Source organism: Cydia pomonella, chromosome 1 (genome assembly GCF_033807575.1).
Source record: "Cydia pomonella isolate Wapato2018A chromosome 1, ilCydPomo1, whole genome shotgun sequence".
NCBI lineage: Eukaryota > Metazoa > Arthropoda > Insecta > Lepidoptera > Tortricidae > Cydia > Cydia pomonella.
In genome coordinates this window covers 30,244,022-30,271,026 of record NC_084703.1, presented here as the reverse complement: position 1 = coordinate 30,271,026, position 27,005 = coordinate 30,244,022, and the positions used below count along the sequence as shown (strand labels likewise).

Sequence of the window (27,005 nt, the reverse complement as noted above, 5' to 3'; positions counted from 1 at the left end):
GCGTTCTATTCGTTCTGAATGTAGTAGGTAGCGTAATAATTTAACTTTCAATAAAAGTTATTTCTTCTATATATCAAATCGCATTTTGATTCAAACACATATAACTTAAGCTATTGTTCTTAAAATTAATACATTTATTGTAGTTTAATATCAATTAAAGTGTACTGTTTGTAGTGTGTGTTTATGTACTTCAGTTTGTAAGTAATTCTGTGTCATTATAATTAAGGGATTCTAACCATCTTTTAACAGTAATTTTGCATTTAGATAGCGGTATGTGATAAATTGATAGTTGATAGTTTATAGCATTATACAAGTGAGCAGATTGTGTCGTATTTTGTCTTTTGGCAAACAAAGATCTTACATATGGTGTAGGGACAGCATTGTGCTTTCGCCGACGGAGTGAAAGTTGCGGTTTGTATGTAAGTGATTTATGTAGTTTTAAAATAGAATTTAGGATGTATAGTTTTCTTGCAGTGGAGTGTATTTGATACAGTTTAAAAGTTGGGAATCGGGTTGGTTTGGAGTACATTACTTTAAGGAGGCACCTTTGCCCTCGTTCTGCCCGTAGAATTTTGGTTTTGTTGGCTCCACCCCAGACTGTGATGCAGTACGTTATGAATAACTTATGATAGATTGAGCAAGTGCGGTATAAATTTGGTTTAATAACGGTTTTGTGGCTATGTATCGTAATTTTTTAAAAATCCATATACGTTTTCTAACCCTGGAATGAATGTGTTCGATATATTTATGCCTATGAGAGTCGCGAGAGTGTAGACGAGACATAAGAAGTGAATTTGAAAGATTCGACTCCTGAGGGGTTTAAAAAGGGGATGGCAGTTTGTATGTTGTACAAGTTGAATTTTAAGCTAGGAATTTGAAACTTCGTAAAAAGGTAATTTATTATATTAGAAGAAAAGTAAAAACAGCGTTTTTGAAAATTCATTCATCAGCTAAGTGGTGGTAAAAGGGGTTGAAAGTTTGTATCGTGATCGAACGTATAACAGTTTTATTTAAAAATTCAATTACGAAAATAAACTTTCCACCCCTTTTTAACCCTTTTATGGTATGGGAGGTATATTCAGAAACGGTGAAATGGTTTTAATAGGGAATATTACACGAAACTCTGCGTAGGGGGGGCACCACTACAATCCATCAAAATCTGAGGGTCTACCGTGAAAAAAGAAAATCGAAATTTCGTTATCTAACCTCTCTATCACACTTGCATATCCGAGCGACGAAAAGCCAGCTAGCTGAATTTCGATTTTCGCGATTCCCGGTAAGCCCTTTGTAAACAAATCGCCTCGATGCATCTATGTCATATTTTATTATCTGTAAAAACTTGTCAAAAAACAGTTAAAGGCACAATATGTATAAGTTACTTTACTATGGTTAATGAAAGGTGCTAGTGCTGCACTCCGGTGGCAGAACATTGCAGTACCTAATACTCCCAATTGTATTCTAATAACACGTCTTTATACAAAATTCCTCACTCAAAAAACGTTCGATTCCGATACAAACCTTCAAATCCTTTTGAACCTACTTAGGGGGCGAATTTTTCAAAAATTGCTTCTTATGTCTCGTATACATTGTAAACGTTACCTGATGTGCAAAATTTAACTTTCTAGCTTTGTAATTTCGTAGTCTACTCACAGTGAAACTTTATGTGGGTCTGGGGGATGGTTGGGCCCTCCAATTAATTGGTCTGGCTACTTACAAAATGTGCTGTAATAGTTCCCTGAGTATCATATATAAAAATCAAGAGTGAGAATACAAGTAAAGGTACAATATTTTTGACAGCTTTAAAGCGTCTGGTAAAAGTTACCGCCGGCGGAAATGGTCTGGCAATGTTGATTATAAATTTTTAACAATGTTTTCTAAAACATACGTTAAAATCAGCCATGAGAATTTAAGAAAAGTTTGTATTATTTTTAAACGGAAACCAACTAGGTAGTCTGATACCAAGTATGGATCTGCGATTGCCCGCCTGTCACAGAAGACAGATTTGAAAGAGAACTTTTTGCAGTTAAAGGGGCCGTGTTAATACATCTTATACCTTTAAACGAGCAATTCTTGTATATATATAACACCTGGGCGACCGAGCTTTGCTCGGTTATAACTATTTATTGTAATATGGTGGTGATAATCTTAACTGCATTTTTTTACTAAATTAAACTTGTCTAAAACAATAAAAATTAAAAAATTATATATAAACTTGAACATATAAAAAAAAAAAACAAATGTTAATCACCGGGCGAGATTCGAAGTATTCGAACCCGTAACACTCGTTTAGCAGTCCGCGTCTTATCCCGCTGGACCAGACGGACAGTGGCCGGCAACACGAAATTAGCGACCATATACTGCGTCGAAAGAAAAACGCATGAAAACTCGAAAACACGCGTTTTCCCAAACATAAGACTAATCTAGATAGATTGTATACCCCCAAAAACCCCCATATACCAAATTTCAGCGAAATCGTTAGAGCCGTTTCCGAGATCACAGAAATATATATATTTATATATATACAAGAATTGCTCGTTTAAAGGTATAAGATTTCAGGGATCTCGGAAACGGCTCTTACGATTTCGCTGAAATTTGGTATATGGGGGTTTTTGGGGGTAAACAATCGATCTAGATTAGTCTTATATTTGGGAAAATGCGTGTTTTCGAATTTTCATGCGTTTTTCTTTCGACGCAGAATATGGTCGCTAATTTCGTGTTGCCGGCCACTGTCCGTCTGGTCCAGCGGGTTAAGACTCGGACGGCAAGAAACAACCAGTGTTACGGGTTCGAATTTTGTTTTTTTTTTATATGTTCAAGTTTATATATATTTTGAAATTTTTATTGTTTTTAGACAAATTTAAAAAATTTAGTTAATGTTTGAGATAACAATATATACTCCTCAAAAGAAAATAAGGGCCACTGAGTTTTTTGGCTGTAACTTAAAACATACTTACTTATTTTATGTGATATATTTTTTTACAACAAAAAAATGGCATTCTTTTTTTTACAATTTAAGTGTATTTCTATCCAAGCTTTGCTCGGTCGCCCAGATACTATATATAAACGTGAAAGACCTGACTGACTGACTTTAATCAACGCACAGCAAACCGCTGGGACTAGAAAGTCCAAATTTGGCAAGTAGGTTCCTTATAAGGTATAGGGGTCCACTAAGAAGGGATTTTTCAAAATTCATCCCCCAAGAGGATGAAATGGGGGTACAAAGTTTGTATGGGGTTCAAGTTTTATTTTTAGCTAGGAATTCGTAACTTCGTAAAACGATAAATTCTTAAAATATAACAAAACAGATTTCAGCGTTTTTGCAAATTCATCCCCTAAGGTAATGAAAAAGGGGTTGAAAGTTTGTATGTAGATCAAAAAATTTTTGAGTGTGGGACTTGAAACTTTGTACAAGGGCATATTATTAAAATACAACAAAAGTAATTTCAGCGTTTTTAAAAATTCATCCCCTAACAGGCTTAAAAGAGGTTTGAAAGTTGGAGTACATTACAAATTCTTTGAGACTTCTTATAAAGGCATAATATAAGATAACAAAATAACATTAACTAAACTTTATTAAAAATATAAGGGGGTTAAAAGGGGATGGAAGTTTGTCTTGGGGTTCAAATTTTATGATAAGTTAGGAACTTGAAACTTCGTAAAAAGGTATTGTATGTAATAAAAGATAAAAAAACGAATTTCAGCGTTTTATAAAATTCATACCCTAAAAGGGTTAAAATAGGGTTGAAAGTTTGTATAAATGTAGGGTTTAAATTTTATTTTAAGCGAGGAACTTGAAACTTCGTAAAAACGTATTTTATTAAAGGACAATAAAACTAATTTAAGTTTTTTTGAAAATTCATCACTCCAGGTGGTTAAAAAGGGGTTTAAAGTTTATATGGAGATCAAACTGTTTTTCGAGTATGGAACTTGAAACTTTGTATATTTGCATATTATTAAAATACAAGAAAATTAATTTCAGCGTTTTCAATAATTCATTGCCTAAAGTGGTGAAAAAGATGTTGGAAGTTTGTATGGAGTTGAAACTTTGTATATTATTTGCATATTGTTAGAAAACAAGAAATGTTATTTCAGTGTTTTTAAAAATTCATCCCCTAACTGGGTTTAAAAGGGGTTGAAAGTTTGAATCCATTCCAAAATGCTTTGAAACTTCTAAGATAGTCATAATACCCGATAACAAAAAAAAAATATTTTAACTATTTTGGAAATTCCCCTAAGGGGGTTAAAAAGGAGATGAAAGTTTGAATGGGGTTCAAGTTTTATTTTAAGTTAGGTATTTAAAACTTCGTTTAAAGATATATTATTAAAATACAAGTAAACTAAGTTGAGTGTTTTTGAAAATTAATGGTGGTTAAAAAGGGGTGAAAATTTGTATACCTACAGATAAAAAAAATTCTAATGCGGAACTTGAAACTTTGTATATGCGCATATTTCAGCGTTTATAAAAATTCATACCCTGAAGGAGTAATGAGTTGATTTTTTAATAAACGCTAAGCGGGAGCTACTATGGCCAAAAACTTGAAGTTAGCACATCAGCGGTGGCATCATGGTTCCATTTTTATCACTTATCACTATGCCCCTCACTTTCGCGCTTATATACTTGTTAGAACGTGACAGGCATAATGACAAATGGTAAAGAGCCGAGCATCTTAGCTTTAAGGTACATTTGTGTCGTGTACCTACAAGAAAAAATAACCGGTTAAATGCGATTCGGACTTGCGCACGAAGGGCTCCGTACCATTACGCAAGAGACGGCAAAATAAACGGACAGACAGACGGACATGACAAATCTATAAGGGTTCCGTTTTTTGCCATTTGGCTACGGAAACCTAAAAATCACGTTTGTATGGGAGCCCCACTTAAATATTCATTTTATTTTGTTCTTAGTATTTGTTATTATAGCACCAACAGAAATACATTTTCTGTGAAAATTTCAACTGTCTAGCTATAACGGTTCATGAGTTACAGCCTGGTGACAGACAGACGGACGGACAGACGGATAGTGGAGTCTTAGTAATACGGTCCCGTTTTTGGGTACCAAACCTTAACAAGTTTTCAAAATGTCTCCCCTTACTTCTGAATGCGTTGAAAGTTTAAATCAATGCAAAGCCGCTACTGAGATAATAAAATTAGTATTGGATCTAATAAATATTTTGCACCTACTAAAGACGAAAAATGTTCAAGATAAGATTCCACGCGGACGAAGTCGCGGGCAACAGCTAGTCAAATATGTTCATGCTTGCCAAATAATAATTTAACATAATTTGCTTTCGCAGTTCTTTTAACTCTTTGTAATATCCGGATTCTGGTGACGACATATGCTATAATAAAGTAGGTTCATTAAAAAATACAATTGTTACTTTTTTATTAATGTAACCCTGATTTTTACTCCCTTTTGTGAAATTCAAACCAGTGTTCGCGTCTAACGACAATCCCAAAGTAAACAATTTAAACAAACAGTAAATAAAATCGTTACTAAAATTTAAACCAACTGGTTTAATTAATATATTACGTTTTGATTAGCGTAAAACAAGCTTTCGAATCATGGTAGTTTTTTTTATTAAAAGCTTAAGGTCAAATATTAAAAGGAATATAAATTAAGTCAATGGCAATTATTACTTAAAACAAAACGTTTTTATGTAAAACAATAAGGTAATGTTCAGAACATATAAAATATCGATAGCTGTTGTAACTTTATCGACATGTCCTCCTCTAGTGTCCGCCACCTAGACACCGCAAACATGTTCAATAGTATGGGGACCGAGCGTGTAAATTTTTTGATGCCTACTATGACGTCACCCAAGCGAATTTGTGATGTGCACCGCTATCGCTAAGGTGATCAGATACAAAGGCGTAGGTAATAATAATAAATCGACGTTTTTATGATTGATTTTATATCGAATATAAATCGAGTGTATGGACAAAAAATGTGAAGCGATTTCAGTACAGTCGATGCTCCAGATTTGAGAAATATACTATAATATGAAGAATAACAATATTATATAATCTCTCACTCTCTTATACTTAAGCTTAAACTTCATAAAGATCTTCGTAACACGAAACTGTCACAAAAATCGATTATAAATTGAATTGCACAGTGATACTGCATGAAACATCGCAGAAATCGCAGTGTACAACACTAGTGGCTTAAAATCGACAGAATATGATAAAATCCCTCCTACCATGCAACTAAACGATGTACGAAAGTATCGTTTGTTTGCTGTCTATTGCGACCTACAAATAAAATGCCTTTAGTGATGCATCAAATATAAGCCGTAATTGATGGCTTACTTAGTAAAGACACTATCTTTTGACTATCTTGGTAGAAACGTCACGACATCATTACAAATTGAAAATAAATTATTTTAAATTATATAAGGCGATATTTAATACCAAAATTACTTACTTATGAAAAGAAATGTCACCTTTCACACGACTTACCACTCTCGTCGTATTTGCACAGTTAATTATGCTACAATGAGGCATTTTGTTGCGTGGTAATAATAAACGTCGCACGCAACGCACTTGGGATGTCATGAGCACCACTGAGCGAGAAGTAGTGAACTGTACTACTTAAAAACTCGCGTATGTCTTGTACTGGCGGTATCTAGTTAATCCTAAATATGTGGTCGCCGCTCTCGTCTCTTGCTCCGCGCGCTTTATCCAATCACAGCGCGTGAGTTGGTTGTCTGGCCACGCCCTCAATGATGTGGAGGACAGTTGGCGACAACGAGACTCAGTTTGAAATTATGCTTCGTTATAAATCTCCTTACTATCTATGTTAAAACCAGATGCAGCTTTACGTTACGTAATAGAGAAAACATGAATACAGGTAATTATAACATAAACAGGGCATACATACATTTAAATAACAGTAAGTATGTAGATGTAGGTACTTACTATCGTTACAATAATCATGTACCAAAAGACCTTAACAGTGATCTACCTGCTCCCGACATGTCATTTAATTTATCCCCCTGAAATCAATGTCTGGTTATTATATATATTTTTTCTTTTATATATCTTTTATGTTTTCAAAAAACGTTTGTCCGTTCGTTGTTAAGTTAGGTGTACAAAAAAAAACAAACCGTGCGAGATACAAGCTTTGTATCTGGAATGGGCCTCTTACTGAAACTTTATTAAAAATATATAAATAACATATAAAAATGGAACTCTGGAAGCAAATTACAGTTTGTTTAACACGTTCACAGTCCAGTGCCCCATATATGGGTCACACTAAACTTTCTCCACACGTCCATGCCCCACATATGGGTCACGAAGATACGACCAGGTATGCATTTAGATTAGTATAACTTCATACCGCATAATAATATAGGGATAATTCTTATATATTTTTGTCTAGTTACACAACAGCATACAGAAAGGTATTGTTCTAATTCGAGTGCGTGCTTGTTTTTTTCTCAGTGACCCATATGTGGACGTGTGATAGAAGTAATTTGCTTAAACGTACGAGGAAATGCATACATCTAGTATAGCGTAAAAGCGGTGTTTGGAGACATTGGGATACAACCGAGGTAAACAACAAAAAAATAGCCAAATGTGTATTTTGCTCTAAAGAGTAATGATATAAGAATAGAAATGATATTAAATAAATTGTAGTGACTTATTGTATTATTTCTTTAAAAATCCGAAAAAAACAGAAAAAAAACCTATATTTCATAAATTCCCGAAAGAATCATTTGTTTTTTTCCGACATTTTCAACGCTAATCTAGTATGGGGACTGTTAACGTGTTAATATGTCTATCAATTGGTTTTACACAGTAACATCATTTTAAAAATTCCTTATTTCATCTTCAACGGATTTACTTGTTAAAACTATCGAACGAGGTTTTTTTTTTTAATTTTTGGCGAGGGTAAACTCAAAAATAGAGCATGGACTTTGGAGAGTCTCATTGAAGGTCAATGTTTTGGTGAGTTAAATTGTGGTCGTCGTATGCTAACTAACGGTCGAATAAAAAAAAACGCTCATAATCGACTGTTATCCCACAAAATATAGACGCTGTGCGGTGTGCGAACTCATAATGCAAGATGGTCATAGTACATATCGCAAGATAGAGGCATCATCAAGATAGAGAAATCGCGTAAAAGCCGTTTCTGCGCACAAAATGAACATATTGTATACAAAGATCAGAATGGAAATAGTGCTATGACAATTGGTTTCAACATATGCGTGCATCATTCATCTTGGTGAACAAATATAAAGGCAGTAAAACCATTTATAGCTTTAGCTGTTTAATAGATACAGTCCCTTGGAATGGTTGTTTCATTTTAATGATATGGACAACCCGGAGAAATAAAAATATCCTTTACCATTAAAGAGGATTTAACGCACATGGTGGTAACAGTCTTGATGGAACATTTCTATAACCAAGTTTGATCGATTACTTAAGAGGCCGTATCGATTTTAGCCGCAATAATGTCAAATTGATAGATTTAGCCGATGAAATTGTACACCTTTTGTTAACTATTAGAAATAACAAGTACTGGTTTCTATTAGCACGTCTTGTATTTTAAGGAATCATTTTTTTTTAAACAGACTTAATTAGTAATGATTTTATTGTCTAATGGACGTTTAGGTAAACGCGCGTAAACCACGGATTTTAAAGCTCTTATTTGTAAATTTCGTAAAGTTTGGGACTCCTAAAAATGGTAATTTTGTATTACACATATCCTGTACTTCAACTTTAATAAACTATTATTTTTTCTATTTGGTTTAAGACAGGCAGCTGATGCTGGTACGTCTAAATCAGAGTTCACTACACGATTTCACTGCTTAGATAGTCTGTCAAGATTGTTTTTAAATTGATTCACACTACAAGAGTTCTCAACTTCAGAGGGTAATTTGTTCCAGGCATTTACTATTCGGTTTGCAATAAAGTTTTTGCTGATATTTGTTTTATGCTTTGTTGTTCCTAGTTTAAGATAGTGTCCTCTTGTGCGCGTGTTTGAATTTCGAGTGAAGAGGTCGCTTAGTTCTAGACAGTCGTAGTATCCGTGAATTATTTTGAACGTCTCGATCAAGTCGCCACGTTCACGCCTTTTTTGTAGTGTTGGCAGGCCCAGCTTGACCAATCTTTCCTCATACGAAAGTGACTTTAACTGCGCGGGAATCTTAGTAAATCTACGCTGCACTCGCTCGATCATATCAATATCTTTTTTGAAGTATGGATTCCATATCTGAAAACCATATTTCAGAATTGGTCTTATGTAGGTCTTATATATTTTAAGCATTGTTTATAATGATAATTGAGATCATTGGATATAATGACTCCCAGGTCTTGTTGGGTCGTGGCTCCTGTTAACTGTACATTGTTTAAAGTGTAGGGCAACTTTGGGTTTTTCTTGTGCATGTGGAGGACTGTGCATTTTGATTCGTTGAGGTTTATAAGCCAGTCTAGGCACCAGTCCCTAATTCGGTTCAGGTCTGACTGTAGTTTGCTGTGGTCTATCATAGGGTTTACAAACAGCTTGGAGTCATCTGCAAAGAAGCTAAAGTTGGATTCAATGGTGGTTTGTAAGCCAGTAACATATATGCTGAACATGGTGGTTGAGATCACCGATCCCTGTGGGACGCCGCTCCAAACATCAAATTCGTCAGAAACACTGTCAGCGATTCGCACTCTAAATTTTCTGTCTTTTAGAAAAGATTCTATCCATTGTAGAAGCCTTCCTCTTATGCCAAAGTGCTCGAGTTTGGCCAGGAGTCTTCGATGGGGCACTCTGTCGAAAGCTTTTTCATAGTCCAGGTATATCACATCGATTGGTTCTGCATTATCCAGATGGCTAGACCAGACCCTCACACATGCTAGTAGGTTAGTGACGGTGGATCTTCTTTTCATAAAACCATGTTGTTGGTCGACAATTATGTGGTTCCTATCTAGGAATAGCTTTATTTCGTCGTTTATAATAGCTTCCATTAACTTAATGGCTAGACAAGTTAGACTGATTGGTCTGTAGTTGTTGGGGTTAAGTTTGTCTCCCTTTTTGTAGATAGGTGTCACTAAAGCGTTCCTCCACTTCTGCGGCACGGTTGAAGTGTAAAATGACTCCTTCATTATATGTGTAAGTGCTGGCAAGATAGCTTTACATTTCTTTAGCAAGACTGCTGGGATTCCGTCGGGGCCCATGGAAGTATCTTCACGTAGCTTCTCTAATTTGTTCCAAACTTTATCTTCCGAAATGGTGATATCACACAAGGCTTCCTGGATCCGAGGGCATGCAATAGGAGGTACCGTGTCATTTAACTCCTTAACATAATTGGTTTCAAACCGTTTGGCGAGGGCATTCGCCATGTCAACATCACTTGTTACTGTGTTGTCTCCATCATGCATGACACGGGGAACTGAAACTTTTGTGCATAGTTGTTTTCTAACATACGCGTAAAACGCCTTTGGTCCGAGATTTAAAACGCGGCTTTCATAATCAGTTCTAGATTTCCTAGTTATACTTAAAAGTGTATTATTAAGTGTTCTGTAGTGTTTATAATCATGTCTGCATCCTGTAAGTACATATTTGTCCCATGCCTTTCGTTTGTCCTGTATTTTTTGTCTTATATTCTTGTCGATCCAAGGTTTTAGTGGTGGTTTGCGCGGTGGCCTCATGTTCGGTGTGTGCTTGTTGGCCACCTCGAGGATTGGGGACTCGAACGCTTCCCATTTACAGTTAGTTGTATTATGTGTGCTTATTAAATTTAAAAGATTGCGTTCCTGTAAGGCTGAGTCTATACTCTCTATGTCTGATTTAAAGTAGTTTTTCCTGTTAGATTTCCTAATTTTACTTAATGTATTATTGTTTTCTATTTGCATTGACAATAGCAAAAAATCATGATCGGATTTGCCCACGGGCGGTTGGTGTTCAACAGCTGCAATGAGGTTTTCATCGTTCGTCATGACCAGATCGATAAGGGAGGACCGGTTACCTTCTCTGTGTCGGGTGGGTTTTTCGACCAATTGGTACAAATTGCTTTGTATGAACATTTCCTCAAATATATACTCTCTTCTATTGTCATTATGTTGAATATTTACTAAAGGCCAGGTTATCTCACGGTAATTAAAATCTCCAGTAATGATGACGTCACACGAAGTGGACGCAGAGGATATCTCACATATTAAAATTTTTTCTTCATTTATGCAAGAGTCGTCTGGTCGATAGATACATGCAAATAGGAATTTGTATTTGTTTAAAGTTATATCTAACCATAGCGTATCAATGGACCGCAGAGAAGAGTAACTGGTATTTACTTTAGCTAGTATTTGCAGTCCACATACCTCCTGGGCGACATACACAGCAATACCTCCACCTCTTCGGTCAACCCGATCCTTCCTGTATAAATCATAACCCGGAATACTCACTAAGTTATTGGGTATATTCACATTTAACCATGTTTCAGTCACAGCTATGATTATCGGCTTGGGTTTGCATGTAAGAACACGAGTATGAAATAGGTCAAATTTAGGTTGTAACGAGCCTAAGTTAGTGTATATTATGGTATAGTCTAAAATAGGTAGAATTGTATTGTTTTGTATGCATGTTGTTATTGTTGGGTGGCTTGGTTTTTTGATAAAGTTATTATTTTAGGGCATCCGTTTATGAATTTAATTGTAAGGTTATCTTCTCCTTCATTGGTGCGTTCCTCCAATTCTGTGCGCAGCATTTTAAGGTACTCCTGTTGAGAAGGTGTTTGGTCAGACTTGATGTTCTTGCCTTTGTTTTTAAGAATCTTCAGTGCGTCGTATTTGCTGTTAAATATGATTTTGGTTGGTCTCGGTCTGGCCAAACCGTTACCTGGGCGTCCGAGACGCACGACCTTGACGCCGGACATGTTGACCTCCCCAGTTATAGTGGCTACATTTTTTTCACATTCTCGCACATCATGCTGGTTCTTTTCTTCCGGTTGGTTGGACGAGCTTTCAGGTATGTTAAAGATAATGACATTTTTGGCCCGATTTTTCCGCTCAATCAACTCTTGAATGACCTCTTCCCGGCTCGCAATGTCATTGCGTCTTTTCAGATCTTCTACCTGTTTTTGGAGCTGTTGAATCGACTGTAGAATGTTTGGAAGCTCACGCATAGCTTTTTTGCAGTCCGTGCACAAGAATTAAACCACTCTTTGTACTGTTTTTAACTCAAACACGCGCACCTCTGTTGGTGAGAGTCCTGCACATTCTTGGCAGAGTTTGGTCGAACAAGAGTCACAACCAATGACTATGCACTTAGCACCACTTGATTTACTGCACTTGGAACACTTCATTGTTGTTTTTGATATTAATTAAATTATTTTTATTCTACAAAATGATTCACTTGATATTAGTACAAGTTGTGGATAGGATGATACACAATTTTTACTTTTAGCACAAGTTTTCACTTTTTTTGGTATTATTTTTCTTGGATAACACTTGTGTTAGATTGTTTCACTATATTTCACAGAAATTTGCTGGTATTTGTCGTAAAAAACACTTAACTATTTATTTAAACACCGAGCACAGCAGAAGCTTGCTATCGCGTACGCGCCGAACTACCCTCCCATTACATTCCTACTCCATCCCAACTACATTTGTTATTATAAATTTGAAGTAGTGTAATAGTTCATTACTATAGAGGCCGGGAAACGTAGGGTTGCAGGCCAAGTAGATATATACGCGGAAGAGATACGCGGCCGGCAACCCCGTTTCTCGCCGAGATATGTATAGTGCTTTTCTCAAACTTTCAATTAAAACAAAAAATTGTAGTCAATTTGTTTTGTGGCGACCTACTCGGCTCGCCACTCTACCAGCGGTGTACAACCCGTAAATCCGCGCGCCTGCGCGATGCGGCACCGCCGTTGCTTAGCAACGAATATGCACAACAAATCACCGTACCAAGCTAACTGAAGCTAGTTGATGGTTGGATACCAAGACGTTGTGTCACAATTTGACGTTAAAAAACAAAAGAAGGGTGCTTTACACTAGGTGTGTAAGGCTGTATGAAATTCCTTTACATATCATGTTCACTCATGCCACCTGATATGTAGTATTTCCGGACCTAATTTGACGTAAGTCATGTCATCATTTCATAGCAAGTTTGAGAAAATGAAAGTTAGACGAAATCAATTTTCTCCAGAAATTCAAAACAAGTGACAATTTCTCTGAATTTCGATTTAATTTCAACGTAATTTTGATAATTAAACAATCAACAACATTTTCTGAAACTGTTCTTATAAATAAAATAATAAATAAATAAATATTATAAGCCATTATTACACTAATTGACTAAGTCTCACAATAAGCTCAATAAGGCTTGGGTTGAGGGTACTTAGACAGCGATATATATATAATATATAAATATTTATAAATACTCAAATACATAGGAAACACACACCCATGACTCAGGAACAAATAACTATCCATGCTCATCACACGAATAAATGCCCTTACCAGGATTTGAACCCGCGACCATCATCGGCTTCATAGGCAGGGTCAGTACCCACTAGGCCAGACCGGTCGGTCGTCAAATAATCATTATATATTTTATTTTGTATAATTTACCTCAATATTTTTTTGATAAATTTTTAAAAACTGTGCTTCATGTCACATTTTACCGGGGACGCACGCTTGCGACGTCATTATTAAAGAACAAGATGAGAAGACGTGCTAATAGGAACCAATTCTTGTTATTTAGATATTACGTAACAATAGGTGTACAATTTCAACGACTAAATCTATCAATTTTAAATTTTTGCTCTAAAATCGTCTTAACTGCGTCCAGTTTGGACTCTGTAAATACGACCATATCTCAGATAATCGTAAAAAAAAATATTCATGAACGCAGTATATTGCGGATTCTCTGTACAAAACGTAGTGATTATATGCTCTTTGTCTCTTTACTTTGTTTTCTATTTAATTTGATCCTTTAGCTCAAAGTGTAAATTAACTATATATATATATATATATATATATAGGTAAAGAGAGCCCTCTTGAAGCATTTTATGGAAACTCATTTGAAAGCGCCATATCTGATTTCATCTTCAAGCTAAGTACTTATGTAGGCGTGCGTGCACAACTACATACGCACCCGTGCGTGTACTTTCGACCTACATAATATTAGGTCTACTTGGTCGGTTTAGAAGATTTTGTTTGATTTCTTGAAACAAAATTGGTACGAGAAATCGAACAAAAAATTATCTTGTAAACCTCCCAAGTAAACCTAGGTTTTAAAAGAATGAAATTAAAATAAAACTAATAGTAACGTAAGTATGTTTATTGCTTTCAATTTGGTGGTATACAAGATAGTAAGTAATCTTAATAAAGTAGGTGGAAGTACTTACAGCTCATAATCTCTTGGAATTGTTCTTCTTTTTAGCCTTGTTCATCTTTATGCACAAAGCTGCATTAGCCTCTTCTTCTGTGACTTGTTTCTCACACTTGTCGGGTTCTCAACTGACAGTTCCGTCTTTGACGTTAACAGCTAACTGGACTTGAATTCAAGATATTCCGGAGGTAAAGTGTCGAGGCTCTCGCACATTTGGAGAATTTTGGATAATTTCGTGTAGCTCTCTAGCTCCTTAAGCAGTTCACTCCATATTCTTTAAAATTGACACATGATTAATGATGTCGTGATTCGGGTCTTTCTTATAGCTGATGAATTTCAGGCATATGTTGTATATCTTGTCTACGCACGTACCTCATAGATGCGCTCTAGTTCTGCTCAGATTTCTTCGATGGAATCAAATCGCACGAATCTTTGCAGATGGTATCGTCAGGTGACAAGCAAAACTCACTAATTACCACCACAAGTTTATAGCCATAATGAACCATATCACTACTAAAATAAGGTTAATTTTTGTTTAATTATTTTTTTGTATTTAGTGAGTTTTGCTTCTCACCGGACGGTATTTTCTTCTTACCTTCGAGATTACCTAATCCTCTCGGCATCGGCATTGCCGGCGACAAACGACGAAAATGGCGGACACAATTTGTTCTCGATAGCCTGTCTAGTACATTTATGTCAGTGGTCTGGAATAAAATGACAGAAATCTCTAATTTCTTTACTAACTTTAACTATATTGCTAGTGTCACCCCCTTGCTTTAGCTCCTAATTAATTACCTTCGTTGTATATTCAAATTTGTTTCCCCGCGTCTCGGCACTGATCTTCGTTTAGATCCTGTCATCCAAGAAGACGCGCCCCACTTTACTTCCTAATCGCTTACAGTACAAGTGTGCAATCTTTTAGCAATGTAGTAGTTCTGTCTGTACACATTAATTAGCTATGAGTGCGTACGCACACTACGATAATTCGACTAATCAGGAGAGAGCCTTAGGAACAGCTGGAAAAATGCTCTACATGATTTATACATTTTTTTTATATATTCGATGAGAGTCTTTTATGTTCATATTAACATAATAATAATAATCCAGCTACAGAGACTCTCGCCGGGTGGCTGGATCAAGGTAGGTATGGACACTGGGCCTATAGTACGTCGGTTCCTCTCTCTGCGGCCTTGACCACCGGCAGCTTTGGCTCTGCCGCGCTGCTGGCGGCACCCTAGGTTAGGTTTTTTATAATACGTTTTTATGTATTTAGTATTATTTTTGTATTTTAGTTTTTATCCATATTATAAAAACCTAGCCTAAGAAGAAAGAAAAATAAAGAGCATAATAGTGTCATATTTATAAAAAGATAAAACATGTGTCGTGTTACCACGCATCGGCAACAGGCGGCTTAGTCATTATAACTTAGTCTAAACATTAGAACCAATCATTTCTTAGAAATTTCATCTACGGTTACGATTCGGTTGCAAATTTCGTCCAAATTCCCTTCAGCTAGATCCAAAAATTCTGCTAGTAATGTATTTATTAAGCGTGTTTATAAACTGTTTAATAATACTGAAAAACTCACAGATTTGGATATATTTAACTGTACAACTACTTTACTGAAAAAAGCATTCACATAATATGTATAAAGAATACCTAAATAAGCATATTTTTTCTAATAATTGAGATTTATACATCTTTGCTGGTTATTTAGCTTAAATTTCACATGACTTTGATGTTCATTTTTATTTTTAGGTGTTAATCAACTTGTGCTGTATATAGACAAGCTGTACATATTTGTTTAAAGTATTGTAGAAATTATTTGCGATATACGATTTTTTTTTTGTATTCAAAAAGTGTATTATCTTCGTATTTTGAAATGTAAATTAAGGAAACTATAGGTCTATTTACTGCTGCTTAATCTACTGTTTTAATGTTATTGAATGACTGTTTGTTTCTTAATAAAGAAATTTAAAAAAATATACCAAAAGGCCCAAAAAGTTCAATATACCTATTTATTTATTTAATCTTTATTGCACAAAAGAAAACCTTATAGTAATTCAATTCAATTCAAATATACTTTATTCATGTAGGCCTAGCAACAAGCACTTATGAATAGTAAGACAGTATTACATATAATTATCTTAATCTAATTATCAGAGCAATTTATTGATGTTGTAAATATTATTCCATATATAATACTAATGAATATAATTCATAGATCAAATTTAATACTAAAACTTTCACAAAATATAGTCATGCAAAAAAAAAATGTATAAAAAATACTAGTCTAGATTGTTTCTAGAATAAATTCTAAATGTCAAACAAATATAATAAAAACAACAAAGGAAATACATGCATTGGAATATCCATTTCATCATCATTATTCAAATATAATAAATAATTAATCATTTCGAATCACAATTAATCCCACGTTGTTTTATCATTCATGTAGTCTTGTGTGGTATAATAAGCTTTAGAAATAAGTTTACGCTTTACATGATTCTTAAATTTATTAATTGGTAACTCAGTAATATGGTTTGGAAGTTTATTATAAAATCTCACACAATTACCCATGAATGATTTTTTAATTTTATGGAGCCGAGTGAAGGGCACGGCGAACTTATGTTTATTTCTAGTATTAATATTATGAATGTCACAATTTTTCTTAAAATCGGCAATATTTTTATGCACATACAGAATATTCTCATAAATGTATTGACAGTGCACTGTCATGATGTCAATTTCCTTAAATTTATCTCTCAGTGAGTCTCTATGGTTCATTTTATATATTGCTCGAATAGCCCTCTTCTGCAGAACAAAAATGGTATTTATATCTGAAGCACCACCCCACAGTAAAATACCATATGACATAATGCTATGGAAGTAACTAAAATATACTAATCGAGCTGTTTTGACATCAGTTAACTGACGGATTTTGCTTACTGCAAAAGCTGCAGAACTCAGTCTATTCGAAAGAGTAGCAATATGGGGACCCCACTGGAGTTTAGAATCTAAAGTTATACCAAGAAAAACTGTACTATCAACTAATTCCAATTCCTCATCCTTCACAATGACACTTGTTTTTACATGCCTTACATTACTAGTGACAAACTTAATACATTTAGTCTTATTCTCATTTAACAATAAATTATTAACATTGAACCAATTTACTACTTTTGAAATAGCATCGTTTACATCATTGTAAGCTTGTTGCTGTCGTTTGACTTTGAAAATAAGTGAAGTGTCGTCTGCAAACAATACTATATCATGGTGGGTCTTTACAAGGAATGGCAAGTCATTTATGTAGATAAGGAACAGGAAAGGTCCCAATATTGACCCCTGTGGTACACCCATAGAGACCAATGACCCCGGTGATCGCTGTCCATTCACATCGACCCTTTGTATTCTACCATTTAAGTAGGACTTAAGTAAATCCAGTGCCGCTCCTCTAACTCCATAATAGTGTAGTTTCCTGATTAATGTTTCATGACAAACGCAGTCGAAGGCCTTAGACAAATCACAGAAGATACCTATAGCATCTCGTGACTCCTCCCAGGCATCGAAGATACGCTTAATTAGCTCAACACCAGCATCGGTTGTCGAGCGACCCCGTGTAAAACCAAACTGCTTATTATGCATTAAATTATTGACGTTAAAATGTCGTACTAATTGAGAAAGAATTAATTTTTCAAAAATCTTACTGAACGTTGGTAGCACAGATATCGGTCTAAAGTTAGTGGGGTCAGAGTTGCTACCCGATTTAAATAAAGGAGTTATTTTACTATGTTTCATTAAATCAGGAAACTCGCCGCAATCAACACTGTTGTTAAATATAATTACTAAGTCAGGCGCTATAATTTCTACTAAGGATTTGACAGCATGGACAGAGACTCCCCAGAGGTCATTCGTTTTTTTGACATTAACCGAATTAAACGCCTTTACTACATCGGAGGTACAAACACGTTCAAAATGAAAATCTCCACAACACTCTGGAGCGTTATCTTTTAATAGAGTAACAGCGGATGAGGGTGATGAATTTAAATCCTTAGTTGTGAAAACTGGTACGTCAGTGAAAAAATTTTCAAATTCTGTAGCTACTTCTAAATTGGAATCTATAATTTTGTTATCAATATTTAGTTTAAAATCATTCACTCTGTGTTTCGAGCGACCAGTCTCCACATTGATTACTTTCCAGGTTGCTTTAATAATGTTGGGACTATTTTTTATTCTTTGACTTAGATAATTTCGCTTAGCTATATGACAATCTATTTTAAACTTTTTCGAATATTGCTTGACATGTTCTTTAAATTCATCACTCGTGTTAAACCGCCGTTCCTCATACAAGGCATACAGTGCACGTCTTCGTTGATGTAAGTCCGCAGTAGCCCACTCACTAAAAACTGATGCACCACTAACTACGACCGATTTTGAAGTAAATATCGCATTATAATGATCCATAAAAGTGTGAAAGAATGAATTATACATACTATTTGGACCCATATCGGAAGACAAAAAGGGTAGCGCCTGAACTAGACTTTGCTTCATTCTTTCTACGCGGTCCGAGGTTACTGGTACAAAAGTTATTTGTTTTCTCAAAGTTAGTACATAAGGCGGACTTAATGCCATGAGGCATTCTCTATATTATTCTCTACCAGTCAACCTTTAGGCAAAGCAGAGAGATTGTGGGCGGTGCTACTTTAACAACAACAACCAAATATAATACAATAACATACCATACATACATAATACATACATACATAAATATACATACTTATATCTTATACCTTTAAACGAGCAATTCTTGTATAAACGGCTCTAACGATTTTGCTGAAATTTGGTATATGGGGGTTTTTGGGGGTAAACAATCGATCTAGATTAGTCTTATGTTTGGGAAAACGCGTGTTTTCGAGTTTTCATGCGTTTTTCTTTCGACGCAGAATATGGTCGAAAATTTTCGTGTTGCCGGTCCAGCGGGTTAAGACGCGGACGGCTAGAGACGAGTGTTACGGGTTCGAATCTCGCCCGGTGACTAACTTTTGTTTTTTTTTTATATGTTCAAGTTTATATATTAATTTTTAATTTTTTATTGTTTTAGACAAGTTTAATTTAGTAAAAAAATGTAGTTAAGATTATCACCTATAGACCACCATATTACAATAAATAGTTATAACCGAGCAAAGCTCGGTCGCCCAGGTACTTTCTTATAATATATACATAAATAACGACAAAACATATAGAGCTTACCCATACATTATTATTTTTTCATTCTGCTAGCAAAGAAAGCACGTAAGGATTTTTTATTTAAAGTTTTCGCGCACCTTTAAAGTTTTCAATCACCTTCCCTCAAGCATTTAAATGTTACGCGGAATAAAATTCAAGCGACAGTTAAAGAAAGGGATGATTGATTGTGAATATAGTGATCATGTTTTTTTTTATGATTTGCATGAACATTTTGTGTAAGACTAATCAGCATGTTAAGCAAATATGAGGGCTGCCTTTTAAGATCTGTCGTTTGCACACCTCTCGCGATTTTATAAAAAAAAGCGGCCAAGTGCGAGTCACACTCGCCCATGAAGGGTTCCGTACCATTTATGACGTATTAAAAAAACTACTTACTAGATCTCGTTCAAACCAATTTTCGGTGGAAGTTTGCAATGTATATCATATATTTTTTTTAGATTTTTCATTCCGTTATTTTAGAAGTTACGGGGGGGGGGGGGACACATTTTTTCACTTTGGAAGTGTCTCTCGCGCAAACTATTCAGTTTAGAAAAAAATGATATTAGAAACCTAAATATCATTTTTGAAGACCTATCCATAGATACCCCACACGTATGGATTTGATGAAAAAAAAAATTTTTTTTTATTTTGTGACGTATTAAAAAAAACTACTTACTAGGTCTGGTTCAAACCAATTTTCGGTGGAAGTCTGCATGGGAATGTATATCATATATTTTTTTTAGATTTTTCATTCTGTTATTTTAGAACTAACGGGGGGAGGGGGGGGGGGGGGCACACATTTTTTCACTTTGGAAGTGTCTCTCGCGCAAATATTTTTTGAGTTTCAGTTCTAAGTATGGGGAACCCCCAAAATTTATTGTTTTGTTTCTATTTTTGTGTAAAAATCTTAATGCGGTTCATAGAATACATCTACTTACCAAGTTTGAACAGTATAGTTCTTATAGTTTCGGAAAAAAGTGGCTGTGACATAATCGGACAGACAGACATGACGAATCTATAAGGGTTCCGTTGTTTATTAGGGTTCCGTTGCCATTTGGCTACGGAACCCTAATAAACTATTATCATCGTAAAATATTTGAATTTAGAACTCGAAAACAAAAAAAGAATACTCGAGATCGGCCGAATCGTTTCAGTACAGCATCGGTTCAAAGGTGCCAAGTCAGTTGTGAAAATGGAAATTTCGAAGGAAAATTTACGTGCGATATTTTTTTACAACTTCAAAAGATGTTTAATGCGTCTTCAGTGCTTTGAAGAGTTGACTACTGTATTTAATAATGAAGCAACATGCCTCCGCACTGTGGAACGTTGGTATTTAGAATTTCAACGTGGTTGCTCTAGTTTTAGTGATAGGCATCGTGAAGGTCGACAAAAAGAGCCGTGACTCAGGAGAACATTCATGCTGTACGGTAACTGATCGTCGAAGATCGCCATGCGACATACCGTGAGATAGAAGCTTCATTGGGCATTTCAGGGACCAGTGTACAAAATATTTTGCATGACCACTTAGGCGTAAAAAAATTGATCTCACGCTGGATACCACACTTACTCAGTGAAGACCAAAAAACGGCTCGCGTTAGATGGTGTCGCAAAATTCTACGAAAATTCAACTGAGGAAACTAAACACGTTTACGACATTATCAGTGGTGACGAGTCTTGGATATATGCCTACGATCCGGATTTTAAACAGCAGTCGACTGTTTGGGTGTTCCAAGATGAGCCAAAACCGACCAAAGTAATACGCTCACGGAGTAATTCGAAAAAAATGGTCGCGACGTTTGTAGCGAAAAGTGGCCACGTTGCCACCACCGTGCTAGAGGATCGTAAAACGGTCAATGCTGACTGGTATAGCAATGTTTGTTTACCAGAAGGTATCAGCGAGTTCCGAAAAAACAACCCCAGACGTCGTATAGTACTGCACCACGATAATGCGAGCTCGCACACCACTAGGCAGACAATTGAGTTTTTAAAAGAGCAAAACGGCGAAAATCTGGAACACCCGCCGTACAGCCCAGACTTAAGCCCCAATGACTTCTTCACTTTTCCAAAAACCAAGCAACGACTTCATGGTCAACGGTCCCGAACGCCTGAAGAAGCGATTGTGGCATACACAACGGCCATTTTGGAGACCCCGACTTGGGACTTTAATAAGTGTTTCGAAAACTGGTTCGTTCGAATGACAAAATGTATTACGTATCACGGTGATTACTGATTACTTTGAAAAACAATAAATACCAATTAACACTTATATTGTCTTTAGTTTTACCAAACGACAGAACTTAAAAGGCAGCCCTCGTATGTATTTTTAGTAAAGTTAAGTTGCAAATATAATATTATTGCACACCCGAATTGGGTTGCCGTTGACTAAATGAGTATAACATTGTACTTCATCTTATTGTGCACGATAAACATTAAATGATTTCTTATCGAGTCGCTTTAACCCTTTTCCAGGCATAGTACGATTTATCAAAATCACTAAATCTTGAGCGTAGTAAGGGACTCAAAAGGGCACGAGATGTAAATAACTTTGATCTCGTGTAGTACACAAAATTTTTCACGTCAGTCAGCCATCAAAAAATACAACCTGAAAAATTGTAATCCAGACGGACGGATCACTATTTCACTCATGTTTTCTGAAGGTATTCTAACAATTAACTTTAATTACCGCAATAAAACAAAACGAAAGTTTCAATAAAATAATACGAAAATAATGAATTAACGAACATCAATTGACAGTGCAATCGACAACTTTTTTTTTGTAAAATAAAAACTTTTATAAGATCCGGTCCGAATTGCGGATACTACTATTTGTCAACTATAGTAGAGATCGTTAAAGGTAGTTAAGTAGAATTATTTACTGCATAACAATTGCGTAAATTTATATAAGTTCATTGTTTTGATTGTATAATAAAATACGTAAAATATGGTGTTTTTATTAAATTTTAAACTTTTATTTCATTAATTAATTATTAGGAATGAAGACTCGTAGGGTGTTTTGGAACGATGCGGTCTGACTTATTTCGGGGGTCTATTATAACCCGTCAATATACCGTTGAATTATGTATGCACTTTTTTGTCTCTTTGATTTTGCTAATGACGTGAAAGGGATAAAGACAATAGAATCCAAATATTTCGAACTTGTATTAGGCCCCGCACGTTGAAATGACATTCGAATCTAAAGGTCACTTGAATGTTATTTTGTCTCACTCGTTGAGCAAAATGCGATTTTGCTCACTGTTTTTAAGCAGCAAATTACCCTTGTTCGAGCTGCTGACGTGACAAAGCATTTTTTAAATGAACTCCTCGACTTTAATTGGTTTTTGTACCGAACAAACCAATAAATTGTTCCGGATAACATGGATACTTTTATGTTCTTTCTATCGCCTGTTATGTACAAAAATAAGAACATAGGAGTTGTTTGTTTGTTTCAGGATCAGTATGGCAACTACGTGGTGCAACACGTGCTAGAACACGGCGCGGCGGAGGACCGTTCGCGACTGGTGGCGGCGGTGCGCGGCAAGGTGCTGCAGCTCTCGCAGCACAAGTTCGCCTCCAACGTAGTCGAGAAGTGCGTCACGCACGCTACCCGCAACGAACGCGCACTCCTCATCGATGAACTCTGCGGGTTCAATGATAAGTCAGTATCAGCATTGCTTACTTTACATTGTGCAAATCAAACTGTCCTTGATGAGGTGCTGGATTAAACTACTTTATTTAAATAGTACATTACTATGGAGGCCGGGAAACGAATGGCCGCAGGCCTTGTAGATATAGACGGCCGAGCGTAGTGAAGTCGGTTTGGGATACGCGGCCGGCAAACCCGTATTTCGCCAAGATTTGTATAGTGCTTTTCTCAAACTTGCAATGAAATAATAATAAAAATAGGATGATGATGATGATCATTTTATGTACTAATGTGATAGGTTATTCAGTGCGTGGGGTATTGAAGGGGAACAAAAATGTGATTATTTTGCACGTCATTACGCCTTTTTTTCTATTTTTGTGTTTCTTATTACTTAGTACTTTGGGGGTTTTCAAAAGGGGGAACGTAAAGTTGATTATTTTTGGTCGACCACGCACGTTTTAACAGATACAGTCCTATAAACATTTTTGCATGACTGAAAAAAAAACTATAGGGCTGTACCACAAAGTAAATAGCGGCGGCGCGCGCCGGAGCAGAGAGTTCGCTCAGTACAAAGTGCCATTTTCGCCGCACGCACAGACGTGACATTTACGCACACATACGTGACATTTACAGGCGTTCTCGGGCACTCTCGGGCAGAGCTTAGTCGAACTGTGCGCGCATTGCTCACTTGACGTCCCCGCCGCTACGTAGGTACCTACTGCCACGTACCTCAAAATGAATAACCGATATTTTTTTTTACTGGGATCATCACTATCATAGTTCTATCTTGTTAGTACCTAGTTAGTTGTAACAAGTTGTTACGCTCCAGTCTTCGTCACGTGTGGTGACGGGACCTTTAATGGATATTTGATGCTCTTTAACATCTAAGCAGTCTCTAAGGAATGTAAACATGATAAGATGTATGTATAAACGAATCGATGTATGTATGTCTGTAAACTTATATTAGGTACCTACTCCTTTTTAAAATTCGAAATTAATACCGAAGCAACCCTAGTGAGTCGGGCAAGTTTAGGTATGTATTTTGAAGAACGGCGGGACCGGACCGTGCGTCCGACCGAGTGCGTCGTAGCGCAAAATTAATCAAATTTTCGTTCCTCTTTAAGAAACCCTAGAATAATAATAAACAAACACAAAAAAAAAAGAATAATGGCAGAATTCTGCTTATAGGTTTTTATATTGACGTTTAAAAACAAAAGAAGGTTGCCTTACAGGCCTAGGTGTGTAAGGCTGTATGAAATTCCTTGACATGTCATCTTCACTCATCGCACCTGATATGTAGTATTTCCGGACCTAATTTGAAGTAAGTCATGTCAACATTTCATTGCAAGTGTGAGAAATTAATATTTACACAATGTGCTGCTACATCGTCAAGGAATGGTTTTGATTTGATTTAATCATATTTAATTTCATTACAATTCCTTCCGATCAATTCTTAGTTCGGTCTGTAATATTGATCGCAGTCGTGCGTTTTTCAGTGCACTTCACGTGATGATGAAGGATCAATACGCCAACTACGTGGTACAGAAAATGATCGACGTAGCGGAACCCACGCAGCGCAAAGTTCTAATGCACAAGATACGCCCACACATCGGTTCGCTGCGCAAGTATACCTACGGGAAGCACATTATTGCCAAATTGGAGAAATTCTTTATGAAAGCGCCGGAGCTAGGACCTATCGGCCCGCCGCCGCCAAACCCTGTCCTGTAGTATGTGTAAAGTATTAACGTCCGCGGGCTCAAGCTGATGCGACGGCGCGGGTACCCCCGCCTATTATAAATTTTGTGAATATTGAGATTGTACATTTGTAACTAAGAGCTCGCCGCTTCGTCGTCCACCGTTCACCGGCATTATCACGCCGCCCGCTGCGACCCTCTCGTAGAATAAGTAGCGGCATACAACAGCCGCATTCAATCTGATTAGGTATTAATATTGTCGTGCACCGCGTCGTGTGTATGGTAAGCTCGTGAAGTACCTATAATTATTGTGTTAGTCGTATTGTTGTGTTGTGAGAGGCGACGGCGACGGCACCGGCGGACGCGCCCGGGGCGCGGGCGGCTTCAGCGCAGGCGTGAGGCGCCCTCTGTACATACCGTAGCAGCAGACTGATGTAAAGAATGATACGATTACTGTAACAATAGTTGTACAGCGTTGACGCCGACTCTGGTGCTCGGCCGTCGCGTCACTGTGGCGTAGATTTATTGCGTTTCTAGTTCTTAAGTGTTCTAGTATTATTCGTTGTTCGTATGATCTATGTATAAATATTTGAACGTCTCTCATTCTCGTGTAATTTATGAATCGAAGGAAAACAGTGGTCACAAAGACCGACATTTTTCCGTAATTTAGCTCGTTGTAGAATAACTATTAGCTGGGCTAGGGGACCTTGAATCTTCGAGTGATTGAGAAATGCCGCAGGCAGTTCTAGACAATCGGCACTATAGCAGTGATTCTATTTTATAATTGTAATTTATGTATTTTGTAATGTATTTTCAAGTCAAGCTCTCGTTTAAGTTTAACCCGGCCTTTAAATCATACTTATCGAATATTGTTTAATGCGGGAATGTATAGTTACTTTAATTTTGTGAAAATAATATTTTTGTATATTTTTATGTAACTAATTTAAGTTATTTAGTTATGTAATTAGCCTTGTTGGAAGCTGGAAGGAGTCGCCTCTCGCCGGGAGCGAAGGCCGTCCGCGGACGTGCCACGCTCTCTTAGGTTATAGTGATGATTGTAAAGTCCTGTACTGATAGTTGTAGTTCCGAGGTCTACCTTGCCGGATGCACGTCACAAGTGTAGCTGCTCCTCATTCCCCTTTGTAATTATTTTTTTTAGGAAGCGTAGTTTCCTATGACACCTCAGATTTTTTACATTTAGAGGTAACTAAAAATTATTGTATATGGCTGTACAAAAATGATTACAAATGATTTGTAAAACCTGTATGTGATGGAATAAGGCGGAACGTCAAGAGTGGCGAGGTGAAACTGGTCGCGGCTCCCGCCGTTCCGCTTTGTAGGTTGTACTAGATAACATTTATATGATGATCCATCTATTTAGACATGAATTATAATAAAGCATTTCTGTAATAATATTACAAAGTATATGTTGTTTTTTTTCTATAATTATCTACTAAGGGGCGAAAATCTTGTTTCGTTAATAATCACAGATCTAGAATATACCTACCTGGATGAGTACGTACAGTCAGCATCAAAAGTAGCGGATCAAATAACGCTTCATAAGTATCTACCATTCTGTAACAGCTTAACAAAAAGTGATTTCTTTAATATAGAACAACTAAGACTGTAAAAGATATATATTTTTGAACGCGAACTAAAAAAATATCTAGTTTTGGAAAAGTTAAACGGAATATCAGATACTTTTTTCGCGTTGTTTCATCCGCTACTTTTGATGCTAACTGTACCTAATAGGTATGTAGTGTGGAGGAGCAAAAACCAGCAGAAATCCAAATTTTGCGGTCAATTTTGTGGTCACCGTTACGACACATCTGACATTTGGTTACTACTTTGATGATTCTGCGACCGAAATGGTTATATGGGTGCGGAACACTCGCAGCAAAAACTGAATCTAATTCACCACCCAACTCCGGTGATGTAATAAGCTTAGAAAAGGCCAATTTTGACGGGTTTTTGTGGGGTGCACGACGTGGAGTCTTAAGCTTTAATTGGATCTTCGTCCTGATGAGACGGTGGTCAGTCCAGCCCAGCGCCCCACGCATCGCTCTCGTTACGAGAACGTCACGCAGGTCTTTACGGCGGACGATGACGTAGTCTA

The 27,005-nt window shown here is 36.4% G+C and overlaps 1 protein-coding gene across 5 annotated transcripts in view; it reads left to right on the top strand.

Moving 5' to 3' along the window:
• The window catches only part of LOC133528258 (maternal protein pumilio), a 476,367-nt gene extending 450,053 nt beyond the window's left edge, over positions 1-26,314 (top strand). For 4 of the 5 annotated variants that reach the window (XM_061865583.1, XM_061865566.1, XM_061865591.1 and 1 more), the window contains 2 exons: positions 23,002-23,207; positions 24,677-26,314. In XM_061865583.1, coding sequence (XP_061721567.1) covers positions 23,002-23,207; positions 24,677-24,923 — 453 coding nt within the window. In that variant the 3' untranslated portion in view covers positions 24,924-26,314. The remainder of the gene's footprint in view (positions 1-23,001; positions 23,208-24,676) is intronic. The other variant, XM_061865575.1, reaches the window with a different exon arrangement.
• The last annotated feature ends 691 nt before the right edge of the window (positions 26,315-27,005 follow it).